The sequence below is a fragment of the Hevea brasiliensis genome, chromosome 1 (genome assembly GCF_030052815.1).
Source record: "Hevea brasiliensis isolate MT/VB/25A 57/8 chromosome 1, ASM3005281v1, whole genome shotgun sequence".
Lineage (NCBI taxonomy): Eukaryota > Viridiplantae > Streptophyta > Magnoliopsida > Malpighiales > Euphorbiaceae > Hevea > Hevea brasiliensis.
The window spans coordinates 125,307,022-125,321,381 of NC_079493.1; the positions used below are offsets into that span (position 1 = coordinate 125,307,022).

At 28.6% G+C, this 14,360-nt stretch overlaps 1 protein-coding gene across 1 annotated transcript; it reads left to right on the plus strand.

Moving 5' to 3' along the window:
• The first annotated feature begins 10,617 nt into the window (after positions 1-10,617).
• On the plus strand, positions 10,618-13,716 carry LOC110645407 (triacylglycerol lipase OBL1-like). The gene is made up of 5 exons (XM_021798563.2): positions 10,618-11,071; positions 11,713-11,957; positions 12,218-12,251; positions 12,357-13,027; positions 13,261-13,716. The coding sequence occupies exons 1-5, from the start codon at positions 10,645-10,647 to the stop codon at positions 13,537-13,539; spliced, it is 1,656 nt and encodes a 551-aa protein (XP_021654255.2). The 5' UTR covers positions 10,618-10,644; the 3' UTR covers positions 13,540-13,716.
• Positions 13,717-14,360: the final 644 nt, after the last annotated feature.

The following is a 14,360-nucleotide window of genomic DNA, read 5'->3' on the forward strand; positions in this document are numbered from 1 at the left end:
TCATTTATTTTTTTTTATCTTTTTCTTTCTCATCTATTTTATTTTTCATCATCTTTTTTCTTTATCATATATTTTCTTCATCATTTTTTTTCTTATTTATTTTCTTTATCATTTTTTTTCTTTCTCATCTTTTTTCTTTTTCATCTTCTTTTTCCTTTATTTAATTTATTTTTTTGACATAAAATAAAATTTTGTGTACAAATATATTTTTGTTAGTAAATTATTTGTAGCATTGATTTTTAGTATTTTATATATATATATATATATATATATATATATATATATATATATATATATATATATATATATATATATATATGTTTTTATATTTAATTTTTTGTTTATATTTTTGATAAAAGTTATTATTAGTAATTTTTTGAAAAATTTATTTATTTAATTAATTTATTTGTTATTTGAAAATTTATTTTTTATATAATTTTTTTAAATTTGCAACTGACTTTTTGATTGCTAAATTAGTTATAAATAGCAATCGATTTATAAAATGATTGTAAAAATATAAAGTTAAAGACATTAAATTTTTTGCAAAATTAGTTTCGGTTGTTATCAGTAACTGATTTCATATTAGCAACTGATTTTTTTTATTAATTTTTTTTAAATTTAATTAATTTAGCAATCATTTTGATTATTGATTATTATTTATAATCAATTTAATTGTCGATTACTATTTATAACTAAGTTCATTGTAACTAAATTGGTTGCTAAATCAATTAGCAACCAATTTTGATGGATTGATTTTTTTTTTTTAGTGAGATTATAAGTTTATATATGTAATGTTTCCTTAATCCCTTACTTATAAACTGATAATCTCGCTCATGAACATAAAATCTAATTATAAAAACTCAAAATGATGAATCAATCTCAAGAAAACTCTATTATAGATTAGCAGACATAGCCTCATGGTAGACATATAGCCTCATGGATGAAGCTTGGGCCATATATCGAGGCCTAAAATTGAGGCCCGAATATACTCTTTGAGGGGTTTTAAGAAATTGAGAAACGCTCTTATCATCTGTTTTGATAACAAAAATCTCCTTTACATAGAAATTAAGATGATCGATATATATCATGGCCTTTCAATATTGATATATAGCAATAATTTCTGAAACAATCTAATCGTGACATCAAATTAATTAAAAACACTGAAGGTTTTTTTTTTATATAAAAAAATGAGATTAAATAAAAAAAATTATTTAAGAATGAAAAATAAGAGGTGAATAAATTTTTTAAAAAATAAAAATGATATCATCGTAATAATCATCAGTTTCACGAACAAAAAATAATTTAAAATTATATTTAATAGGTTTTAATTATTAAAATATTAATTAGATATTTTTTTAATAATATTTCAAATTATAGATTATAGTTTTTCTTAAAAAAATAATTTGTTCTTAAAATTTCAATTCCATCGATGAGTTCTTCCAGAAAAAGACTATAACTGTTATAAAGTGAGGTGGGTCACAGTCAGTTACGCCAAATTCCAAATCTCTTCAATGCTTCAGAAATTAAAATCCATCATCACCTATCTATTTTGACTATTTATAATATCTACACATTTTTTTTCATTTAATTTAAAAAATTATTTTGCATGATAAATTAACATATGTTTATCAAAATTCAGAATGTTAGGTCTTCATTCACGAGGAATTAATAAGATACCAGTATACTATCATGGTTAATTGAAACATAATGGTACTTTTGAATTTACTTTTCTAATTTTGCTCAAATTTGAAATCTTTTAATTTTAGAATAATTTTAATATTATTAAATTAAAATTAATTGATAAAGATAACCATACTTTCATTTCTATATATAGATTAAAAAAATAATTATAATTAAATAACTTGGAGAGTTGAAGCATTTTCTTGGTCTAAAAGTGGAATGATCAAGAGATGGATTACTATTATGTCAACATAAGTATGCGAAGAATTTGCTGAAAAAGTTTGGGTTACTTGATTGCAAGCCCATCTAAACTCTTATGGAGGTAAATGCCAAGCTATGTTCAACCGAAGGCAAATACTTGGAAGGTGCAATAATGCATAGATAGCTAGTTGGCATTTTAATCTACCTTACTATGACATGGCTGGATATTTCTTATGCTGTAAGTGTTATTAGTAGGTTTATGCAAAAGCCAAAGAAGCCTCGTTTGGACGCTGCTAGATGAATTTTGTGATATATTAAAGAAATTGCTAATTGTGGTGTATTCTACAAGAAAGGAAGCATATGTAAATTACAAGGGTATTGTGATGCAGATTATACAGGCGATCTTGATACTCGCAGATTAACAATTGGATGTGTTTAATTTTGGCTCAGTAGTAATTTCTTGGTGCAGTAAAATGCAACCAACAGTGTCATTATCAAGCACAGAAGCAGAATACAGAGCAACAACTACAGCAACACAAAAATGCGCTTGGTTAATACAATTATTGAAGGATTTGCGACAACCAATAAATTATATAGTACAATTATACTATGATAATCTATCAACAATACGTTTAGCTGAAAATCCAGCATTTCATGCTAAAACAAAATATGTAAAGGTACATTATTACTATTTAAGAGAAAAAATTTTACAATATTATATTCAAACGATGCCAATAAAAATCAATGACCAATTAGCAAACATTTTTACAAAAGGTCTCAATGGTGTGAAGATAGAAAAGTTTCAGAAGCTACTTAACATGGTTTCAAGGAAAGAGATTATTAGTGTTAAAGGGGAGTGTTGAAGTCAACACTAATTTAATTTCAAGATTTAGCCATATGGTTAAAATCCTCAAATATCTTTGAATTAGATGTTTTGTTAGACTTTCTTGGATTTTCATTAAATGCAATGGGACCTTTATGTGCCTGTAAATAGCCAAGCTCCTTCAAGGTTTTGGGCATAGGAAGTAAAGTGAAATGAGAGATAGAATTCCCTTCCAAAGGAGGGTAAAGAAAATAGTAAAGTGTGATAGTATTGTAATTAAGGCATTAGTATAATTCCAAGTATGTCTTGTACTTAGCACATTGATGAATCTTGTACACAAAAAATGATTATACTTTTGCTATTATCTTATTAAAATTAATAAAATTTTATTATATATATATATATATATTAAAAAAATGTGCCCAAATTTCTTAACAAAATATAATTGTAAAAACTCAATGATGAATCAATCTCAAGAAACCTCTATTATAGAATAGCAGACATAGACTCATGGTAGATATCTAGCCTCATGGATGAAGCTTGGGCCATATATCGAGGCGTAAAAATGAGGCCTGAGAAACCCTCTTATCATCTGTTTTGATAACAAAAATCTCCTTTGCATAGAAATTAAGATGATCGATATATATCATGGCCATTCAATATTGATATATAGTTTTTCTTAAAAAAATAATTTATTATTAAAATTTCAATTCCATCGATGAGTTCTTCCTGAAAAGACAAGAACTGTTACAAAGTGAGGTGGGTCACAATCAGTTACGCCAAATTCCAAATCTCTGCAATGCTTCAGAAATTAGAATCAATCATCACATACCTATTTTGGCCATTTATAATATCTACACATTTTTTTCATTTAATTAAAAATAATAATTATTTTGCATGGTAAATTAACATATATTTATCAATAAATTATGTTTCATGTAATATAAATTTAAAAATTAATTATAATTAAAGTAATAAATTTTATTTCATGTTTCAATAAATTATGTCTCACGTCATTAAATTATTTTTAAAAGTAATGAATTTTAATTTTTCAATAAATATTAAATATAATAAAGGCTTCTTTAAAAAAAATAAGGGATTATTATTAAATTAATAAAAATTTTTCATTTGAAAAGAGAAAATAATCTAATTTGAAAAAGATAAAAAAAAATCATCACATTAATTTGAGATAAAAAATTTATCATGTACTAAGTATAAGACTTAAACAAATCTCTCATCCACTTTTGAAGTGAATTTAAACTCGATTTATTTTCTCTACATAGTATCAGGGGTGACTACTTTAAACCGAATAAATTAAACTAAACTGCTATAATTTGATAATTTGATTCAATTTTTTAAGTAATTTGGTTTGATTAGATTTTAGATAGAAAAAATACTGGAATCTAATCAAACTAAATTATTTCATTGATTTTTAAATTACTTTTTTATAAAGAATTTATGTATTATATGTATGTTTATATATATAAATTATTTAATTTCATTGATCGATGATTATTCAGTTTAAAATAATATTAAAATTAGATCAAATAACTTAAGAATCAATTATAAATAAAAGAAAATCCATCAAAGCTCAAAAATAAATTGATTCGAACTGAATTGAACCAAATTAGTGTGGTTTGCATTTCTGTTCAGTTTAATTTTAAAACATGATAATTCAATTTCTTTTAATTCGATTCAGTTTGGTTCGATTCAGTTTGAATTAAATGCTTAGCCCTACATGGTATTAGAGCCTATACTATTTCAATTTTGGCCATCTATAGATATTTATTCTTACAAATTTTAGGTTTCAGTTGTTTATATAAGACTTACACAAACTTCATTTCCTTAGTTAACTTTTGGGTGCAGTTAGACTCATTTTATTTTTTATTATAAAATTATGTAGATTAATTAAATTTATGTGGATCAATTAAATTGTATAGATTATATTTGATGTAAAACTTTAATTAAGCTGCTTCATCTAAACATACTTCAATTAAACATATTTTAATTTGAATAAAATTAACATATTCGTTATTTCAATAATGTGTACACTTTAATTAATTTACACGAATTTTATAGTAAATATTTAATTATAATAGCTATACCCTTACAATTAATATATTATAACAATAATTAAATCTGAATATAAATAAATTAAAAATATATTCAATTAATAATTTATTAATTTTAAAATATAAAAATTAAATACTTTATCATCATATCGTAATAAACATCCTCATCTCACGCATTCCTAAGCTGTTAAAAAAAATAATAATAATTGAAGAAATTATATTGGAGCATGGAGATGAGCTGCCTCCTCCTAAGAACACAACAACTGTTTAAAAGTGATGTGGGTTTGCCAAAATTAGAATTATCATAATCACCTCTCTATTCTGACCATATTATTACATATATACAATTTTAAGAGATAATCTTAATGTTATTAAATTAAAATTAATTGATTTATTAAAATTATTTTTTAATTTACCATTTAAATGGAATTGATATAAATTTATTCTTATATAAAAATGTATTTAATAATCTGGATATTGAAAATAAAAAATAATATTATTGAAAAAAAACAATTCGTCACACTAAACAATAAAACAGAACATTTGTTGCGTTTGCTGAAGAATAATTGAGGAAAAGAGAGTGCACATTCCTCCTTCGTCATCCTTTCTATTCACTTTAGCAGTATGGGCTGCTGGTGGTTGAAGTCTCAGACACCAGCAGCCACCACCAACCATGCATCCGCACGTGCTACACATGCCTGCAAATCAACTCCAAGTAACCTTCAAATAACATCATTTTCGATACAATTTTAATGATTTCAATTTTAATTTAATGATTTCAATTTTAATAATAAGTTTATTCAATCAACTTAAAATTAAAAATTTCAAATTTACTATATAACTAATTGGTATTGAAGCTATTTTTAGAATGGCAAGTTCTCGGATCCAAATCTTAAGAGAAATCAAATATGTTAAAAATAAAAATATTTTTCAAGTTTTTCAATTTAACTATATATGTCAAATGAGTTGGATTGAACAAATTATATTAATTTTTTTTTTAATTTTAGATTGATTTATGTCGTTCATTATATATGTAGTTAAATACAAATAATATTTGTTTTTGATTTAATTAATTTGTGGATTGTGGATTTTTTCAAATTAAATTTTTTAAAATGATTAATTCTATTTATTTAATTTTAGATGAAGATTCAAGTTTATTTTATTAGTCAACTCAAACAAATATAAGTTCAAATCAGATTACAAGGTCTATTTACTTATGAAAAAATAATTTTTTTATTTTTTATTTTAAAAAAATTATAGTTTTTATTTTTTATTGGAAATAAGGGAAAATGTGTTTACATGAAAATAATAGAAGTGATTTTCTAATTAAAAAAATATAATTCATATCCTTTATAATTAAAAAAAAATCATATTTAAAAATTTATTTTATTTTGAAAAATTTTAATATATTGTGTTAATTTATTTTATAATAATGTGATTAATTTTTTATTATTGTAAATAATTTTTTTTTAAATAATTATTCAATTGTAGAAATTAGCATAATTTTGATTATAAAAAAGTCATGGTTTTCCATGGTTTCCCAATTGTAGAACAGTTTAGAAACAGAATCTTTAGTGGAAAACAACTTAAATTGTTTTCCAAATTTTGGTTCAATTTTGGAAAACTAAAAACTAGTTTTCCAGTTTTTCATTTGAAAAATTGGTGTATAAAAATATAAAATTTTATTTTTTAATTTTATTAGAAAACTTTTCCAGAAAGCTATATCACAATTTTCTACAAGTGAACAGGGCTAAGTATTGTCGAGTTAATCCTTGATTAAACTCTCAATTTTGTGAGTCATTTAGGTTTGATTTTTTGAATAATATAAAATTTTGTGCAAATTAAAATAAATTACTAATCACTTTGAATTTAGTGGCTTTGTCACGACCCAACCTATGGGCCGGACCGGCACTAGGACCTGGGCCAGCCAAAAGCCCCTGAGGCCCGTAGTAAGCCTAACTGTTCATTAATCCAACTCTAAGGCCCATTTGGGCCCAATATCAAGAAATCAATCGGACAGAGTCCGGCCATAAAGTGGACCTTTCAACGGGGAGTTTTTGACTCACCGGACCTGTAAACAAAATATAACATCAATTGGGGAGCTCAGCTCACCCTCCACATACTCATCATCATAAAAATAAATGGGAGCTCAGCTCCCTCATCCAATCCATCAATCATGCATAGAATATTATGTTTACAGGTCCAAAATAACAATTTAGTTTACAGACCCATATCAAATAAATATTTCTAACACATACGGAAATTCTAGAAATTTATAGAATTACACAAGCATGAATAAATAACCTGCGAGGGAGAAAGCAGGTTAACCTCAAAATATCCTCCTGTGGTTTAGAAAAATATTGAACAGGAGTGAGCGTTCGACTCAGAGAGTAAAATATCAATTTTAACCATAATCTCTATAACAATGTAAAACTAATGCATTCTGTAGAGTGAAATACAACATCAATAACATTTTCACATCATAACATCAAAAAGGTAATTTGGAGCACTCACACACCCAGTAACATCAATCACAATATATATGGGAGCTGATCCCCTATACAGCTCTCTTAATTCCAACTGTGCCAGCGAAGAACTCAGCTCGGACTTCCACTTAATAACCAAATCGGGGTCCCAGCGAAGAACTCAAGCAGTGTCTACCCCGAAGGACCGGGTCTCAGCGAAGATCTCAAGCCATGTCTACCCGTCCTATCCATAGTCCACACCACATCACACACACGCCAACGCACGCACACTGCTCTAAATTACCACAACAACATACATGGCACTTTCACAGTTATGAATGCAACATAAATCGTGCCTAAAGTTTATCTACATAGATATATGCATATAAGTGATGCATGGGCATGCTCGAACATATAATAATAGTGAAATTACAATTAAAATTAATATTTTACTCACAGAACGGTCACTGTGGCGGCTGGGCGGAGGAAGAAGGCTGTCCCGGCTCACTTGACAATTACATTACAATTATTTAATTCAAATGACTCAATACAATAAAGAAAAGACCAAATACGTCATAAGTCGTGTCGAAAATCCGGCAGAGTCTCCCATATACCTAGGACCTACCCAACCTGCAAAAGGGCTCAAAACACACTTCTATATTCACAACCCATATATCTACAACTCAATCTCATCACACAGCCCCTCCTGGGTCCATCAAATCAATCATCCATCACAATATGTAAAATTTCAATTTAGTCATTATAATTGATCATTTTTGCAAAAACTACCCAAACAAGCTCTAAAAATTCTAAAACTTTGCCTCGCGGTCCTTAGCAATATTACTAGTCTATTGCAAAAAGAATCATAATTTTCTGAGCTACCACGAATATTTTATGAATTTTTAATCCTATTTAAGCACTAGAAAATTATGAAAAAAGCAAGGTTCGGGTTTACCTTTGCCGATTCTGACTTCGGGAACGCGCTCGGGACGTCTGACAATGGGGGGTAGCCAAAACCTCGGTCCAATTCGGAGACTTTTCCGTGAACAGTGCATGCCTGGAAATTCACAGACCCGGTCAACTGTCGAATTTCCGCGAATTGAGGATACCTACACGAAGCCCACAACACGGGGGTTAGTACATAAATTTTTTAGAATTTTCTAAGCTCATTTAATACTCGAAAAGACATTGCGAAGTTCCGTGGGACCCACCGAAAAACGGTGTCGGAAAAATTTGAAATTTATGTCGCCGCAAAGCTCTCGACGAGTGGAGCGCTCTGGTACTCTCGGTTTTCTCGTGGGATTCACGGTTTGCGAGAAATCTAGCCCAAAAGTCAAAATGGGCTAAAATTTCCCGGGCAAAAATTGGACTAACCGCTCAATGGATTTCGGTGTTCTTGGTGTCTATGGAAAGCTCTCGACGAGTAGATGATTTTAGACACAAGACCCGGTCCAATTGGTGGCCGGATCGGCCGGATTTTGGCCGGGAAGCCGAGGAGTAGAGTGCGCGCTGCGCGTTGTTTCTAGGGCCGTTTTCCGGTGTTCCAGGCGGCGGCCGGCCATGGGGGAGGGCTGAGGCAGTGCGCCGGCGAGGTGGGAAGGCAGAGGAGGTGGCGGTGCGGCAAGGGAGGAGGGAGGAGGGAGGAGAGAGAAAAGAGAGAGAGAAGGGGAGGAGGTCGGGACGCGCGAAAGAAAAGAGAAGAAGAAAAAGGAGCCGGTTCGATTCCACCGGTCCGATCCGGTCCGGTTTGATTCGGCCGGTTCGATTCGAAATACAAAATTTTGAATTTTTTACTCTGCCTCGAGGCCGAAAACGAGGTCCAAAAATTTCGAAAAATTTCCAGAAAACTCAGAAAAATACGTAGACTCTAAATATATTTTTAGTTTTGCCACGTGGTCTTTAAATTAATTTTTAAAAATCATCAAAGTTTATATTTTGGGAAAATCGAACCCGATTTTTAAAATCCGAAAAATCTCAAAAAAATTCCTAAAATTTAAATAAAATTAAAATACCAAAAATGCTCATAAAATAATAACATTTAAAATTTTGGGGTGTTACAGGCTTAGCCTTTAATTTTGAGTCAATTTTGATAAAAAAATTTTGAACGGGAGAAATATTAATAATTAGATAAAACTAAACGTTTATTTTAATCAGTCGGAAAACCTTAAAATAAAATTATTAAAATTGAAACAACTAAAAGCTTGTTTGTTTTAACTATTAAATATAACTGATAATAATTAGCTAATAGCTGATAGCTGGTAGCTGATGATAGTTGATTTAAGTTAAGTGTTTGGTAAAATTATGTTTAATTTTTACTTTTGATATGTGAAATAATTAGCAAAAATATATATCATACAATTTATTTTATTACTGAAATAAATATAAAATTATAAATTTATTATATTATATTATTTATTTTATTATTAAATTAAATATATAATTACTAAATTAATATATTATATGGTTTATTATATTATTAAAATAAATCTATAATTATTAATCTATTACATTATATTATTTATTTTATTATTGAAATAAGAAAATAATTGAATTCTTAAAAAAATAATTAAATAAGTTTAAAAATATAGATAAAATAATAAAGTAATTATTATTGTTGATAAAGAAAAAAATTTATAATCAATTTTAAGTTTTTAGATATAAATAAATATTTTATATTTTATGTTATTAATAAAAAATATTTTAATAAAGTTGAGATAAGTTAATTAAGATGTTAAAATTATAAATAAAAAAGATAAAAGTATTAATAATATTAATTTTTTAATTAAATAAAAAATGATAATATGATCAAAATAAAAAATAAAATCAAATCAGCTGATAAGAAACAGTTTTAAAAATAGAGCTGACACAAATTGCAGCTGCAGCTGATCGATATCATATCAATTTTATCAGTTATCTGCTGTATAAAATAAATAAACTAAATACCCTCTAAATCAAATTGCAAATTCACAAAAAAAAGACTTTTTTTGTGGTCAAGAAGTTCTATGAAATATAAGTTAATGAATTTGATTCATTGACCCTAAAATTATACCCATTCGTAGCCCATCTAAATGATGCTCATTCTGATCAAGGGCCGTTAGTGTCAACTTGTCTCTTTTTCTTTCTCTTCCTATAATTTCTTTGATTTGCTTTAAATATTGTCGCATTGGCTTTTCAAGAAAAAAAAAATTAATGAATTTGATTAAAACCAATTTACTGATGAGATGGGAGACATTTTTGTTGGGATTCACAGGGATAAAAATCAATTCATTCAGCCATAACTAAAATCAAAGTGTGAATCACAATCATGGAACGTGATCAAGAATCAAGAATTGACTCACATGTTTTTTATTATATAATTGCAATGAATTGTGTCAGCTAACAGGTATGTAGCTCTGTCCTTTTGATGCAAAATTTACCTATAAATACAGCCATAGTCCTCCTCTATCACCTCATCTTGAGCATAGTTTTGAATATTTCTTGGGTGAGAAAGAAGAGTGAAGGAAGTTATCAGAAAGCAAAAGCCATGGCTACTCCTTCTCCAAGATTCATGTTAGTGAACCCATTTAAGGGAAGAAAAAGAGACATATTCATGTGCTTGGTTGCCAATAACACAAGCAGTGGAGAGAAATTCTTGGAAAGCTCAGAAGAGGGAATTAGTGGCGGTGCAGCAGATGATCTCAGGTGGATTTTATTGGTTTCTGTTATAATTCGCAGAATCCTTGCCATTATTAATACTCCATTGAAGTTCCTTGGCTGCCTGGTTGATTTCTTCCTCAACCTCCTTTCTCAAAATGGTGGCTTCTCAGGCATAATTAGTAACTCTCTCCAAGGTATCCATTACTCCACCACCCAACCTTTCTTCCTTGTTCATGTTACATAATGTCATATGTCTTGTTATCCAATGATATACAATATTTCCAATATGCATATATGCATTTTAATACTTATTACTCTATTAATAAGTTATTCATATAGTAAGTATAATATATTATTTTTCATATAAGTTTAATGGCTATATATATTTATATTATTATTGTTACTAGTATATAATTACTATATATTTAATTTATATATAGCTAATTTTTATCATTTTTCATGTATTTTATAAAATATGGATTACTATATATTTATAAATAAAAAATTCATATTTACATAAATCCATGATGGTTTCCACCATCTTTATTAAAAAGTAATAATAAATCTGACATGGGTATTTTATTTTTTTTCATATAAAAGTTATTAAAAAATAAAAAATTATCAAAATTTAAATCTTTTAACATGCTTTTACATAATGGCTAGAATTCATATAGATAATCACTAGCTTTTTTTTTTACTTGCTAGATATATAAACTAATGTGAGTTTTAAAAAATTTTTAAATAACAACTATGGAACTTGCAAGATTTCAATATGCATGTAATTTAAATTGGAAATGCATTCCACTTCACATAGCCGCTGCAATTAAACTTGCAGGAAAGCTGATGATACCAAGGAGGGGAACAGAAAACTTTGTAAGCAGTATTGGGCAATTGGATGGCCGAATAGACCTATACAAGACTGTAAGCTTGGCAGAAAAAGTAGATGATTATGTTTCTGCAGATGCAAACATAAGATCAGATTTGGGGAATATATATCTCATGGACCTTTGTATCATGGCATCAAAGCTTGTTTATGAGAATGAGAAAGTTGTCCAAAATGTTGTCGAACGTTACTGGAAGGCAAGCACTTCTCTTTTAAATCTTCTTTCCCTGAAACCTCATAATTATAGAGATACTACGATATTAGTGAACTAAAACTTATCAATTCTTTTTTTCTCCTTTTCTTTTTATTAATTTAGATTTAATAAAGAACTCGGGACTTTATAATTTTGATAATTTAAGCTGATTTTTTTTTTCTCTTCTTTCAATCCGATATATGAATATGATTAATTTAATATGTACATTTGATGGAATTCTTGCAACTTTTGACAATAAAACAGATGCATTTCGTGGACTTCTACAACTGCTGGAATGGTAAGATCAGAAGTTCGAGCCTCTCATTTCCTTCCTTTGTAAAAAAAATAAAAAAGAATTCTGATAATGGTTCCTAATTCATTTTCTGTATAACAATTTTTATAGAAAACCAAAAGGAAAACAACACCCAAATATTCATTTGTTGCGACAAGCCCAAAGATGCAAACTTGATAGTGATCAGCTTTAGGGGCACTGAGCCTTTTAATGCTCAAGATTGGAGCACTGATTTCGATTTCTCCTGGTATGAGGTCCCAAAAGTGGGAAAAATTCATATCGGGTTCTTAGAAGCTATGGGCTTGGGCACCAGAAGAGATGCTACTAGCTTCTTTAATCACCTTCGGAGGAAGCAGACAGATTTCTTCGATTTAAATCAAGAATCTGAAACAAAGATGATGGAATGGGGAAAGAAAAGTGCGTATTATGCTGTGGCGATGAAGCTCAAGAGCTTGTTAAGTGAGCACAAGAATGCAAAATTTGTAGTCACTGGACATAGCTTAGGAGGAGCACTCGCCATACTTTTCCCTTGTGTGCTGGTGATTCAGGAGGAGACGGAGATTATAAGCAGGTTGCTGAATATATACACATTTGGGCAGCCAAGGATAGGGGACGAAAAGCTAGGGATGTTCATGGAAGCTCATTTGAACTACCCTGGTACTAGATACTACAGGGTGGTTTACTGCAACGACATGGTTCCTCGTGTGCCTTTCGATGACAAGGTCTTCGCCTTCAAGCACTTCGGAGTCTGCCTTTACTATGACAGCAACTACTTTGGCCAAGTAAGTACTTAATTAACATGAGTGCTAGTTAGTGTCGCATCTAAGCGGTTGATTCATGTGAGATCTCACAGTCCTGGAGACTGACTCCAGTAGTACTATTGAGCATATAGAACTCATATGAATCAACAATCAAGATACACCGTTGTGTCACCTGTGACTAACGCTAGCCTTTCTTTTACCTGTTGTAATCTACGAAGCTAATGGAATTTTGTGTTGTGAATTTGTTGTTGAAGTTTATGGACGAGGAGCCAAACAAAAATTTCTTTGATTTGATGAACTTCATTCCTATGCGCCTGAATGCCCTGTGGGAGATCTTCAGAAGTTTTGTGATAAGCCACGCATTTGGACCAGAGTATCGTGAGAGTTGGTTCTGCACATTTTTTCGGGTAATGGGCCTGGTGCTTCCTGGTATTGCTGCTCACAGTCCCATAGATTATGTTAACTCTGTCAGGCTTGGAAGGGAGCGCCGAACTCCATTTTCCTCTTTGAAAAGCTTTGCTCGCAAATCATAAGATGGTGAAGACAGATCATTCTAAGAGGAGAAGTATTCATCGGCAATTAGATGTTTTTATTTCTGGCTACAGTGGGTGGCTTTTGTTAAGCAGGATTTTAATCTCCATAAGCCTTGATGGCTTTGAATAATGGCTTGTTTTGCTATTTGAATAAAACTGAGGTCTAGTTTAGTGGTACTCGAATTATCTCTCGTAAGATTTCGAGTTTGAGCATTAATTATAATTAATTTATATAAAAAAAATAATATTGAAGTTTAATATCTCGAGTTTAATTATAAGTGATATAAAAAATAATTTAATTAAATTAATAAGTATTTTATAATAATTTAAGTGATTTAATTATTTAAATAATTAATGTAAAAAAACCTTAATCAGCAAATAAAATTAGACAGAAAAAGTATTATGGTATATGAAACCTTGTGGAGTATAAACCATTTTTATAATGAGTGCAAGAGATTCATTTAATACTTTTTACCCTCATTGAAAGTTTACAAGTTACATTTAATATTAAAATTATACAATCTCCATTCACTTTTAAACTATACCTATAGTTTAAAATTTTTACACGATAATTAAAAAAATAATTAAATTACTTAAATTATAATATTTTTTTTTTAAATTTAATTAAATTATTTTTTATTTCACCTAATTTAGAATCATATAAATTATAAAAATAATTATTATATTTAACAAAAATAAATATAAAAAAATTAATTAATATATTTTAATATTCTTAAAATAATAAATAAATTTAATAAAATATTAAAAAAAAAAGACAAATAAAAGTAAACAGAAACAGTAATTCCTTACTCTAATGGGAG

Bases quoted from the DNA above. Each gene is read 5' to 3' on its own strand.
- LOC110645407 (XM_021798563.2), top strand. From the start codon at position 10,645: ATGCAAAATTTACCTATAAATACAGCCATAGTCCTCCTCTATCACCTC. The intron at 12,252-12,356 runs GTAAGATCAGAA...CAATTTTTATAG, and splicing joins CTTCTACAACTGCTGGAATG to AAAACCAAAAGGAAAACAAC. The intron at 13,028-13,260 runs GTAAGTACTTAA...TTGTTGTTGAAG, and splicing joins ACAGCAACTACTTTGGCCAA to TTTATGGACGAGGAGCCAAA.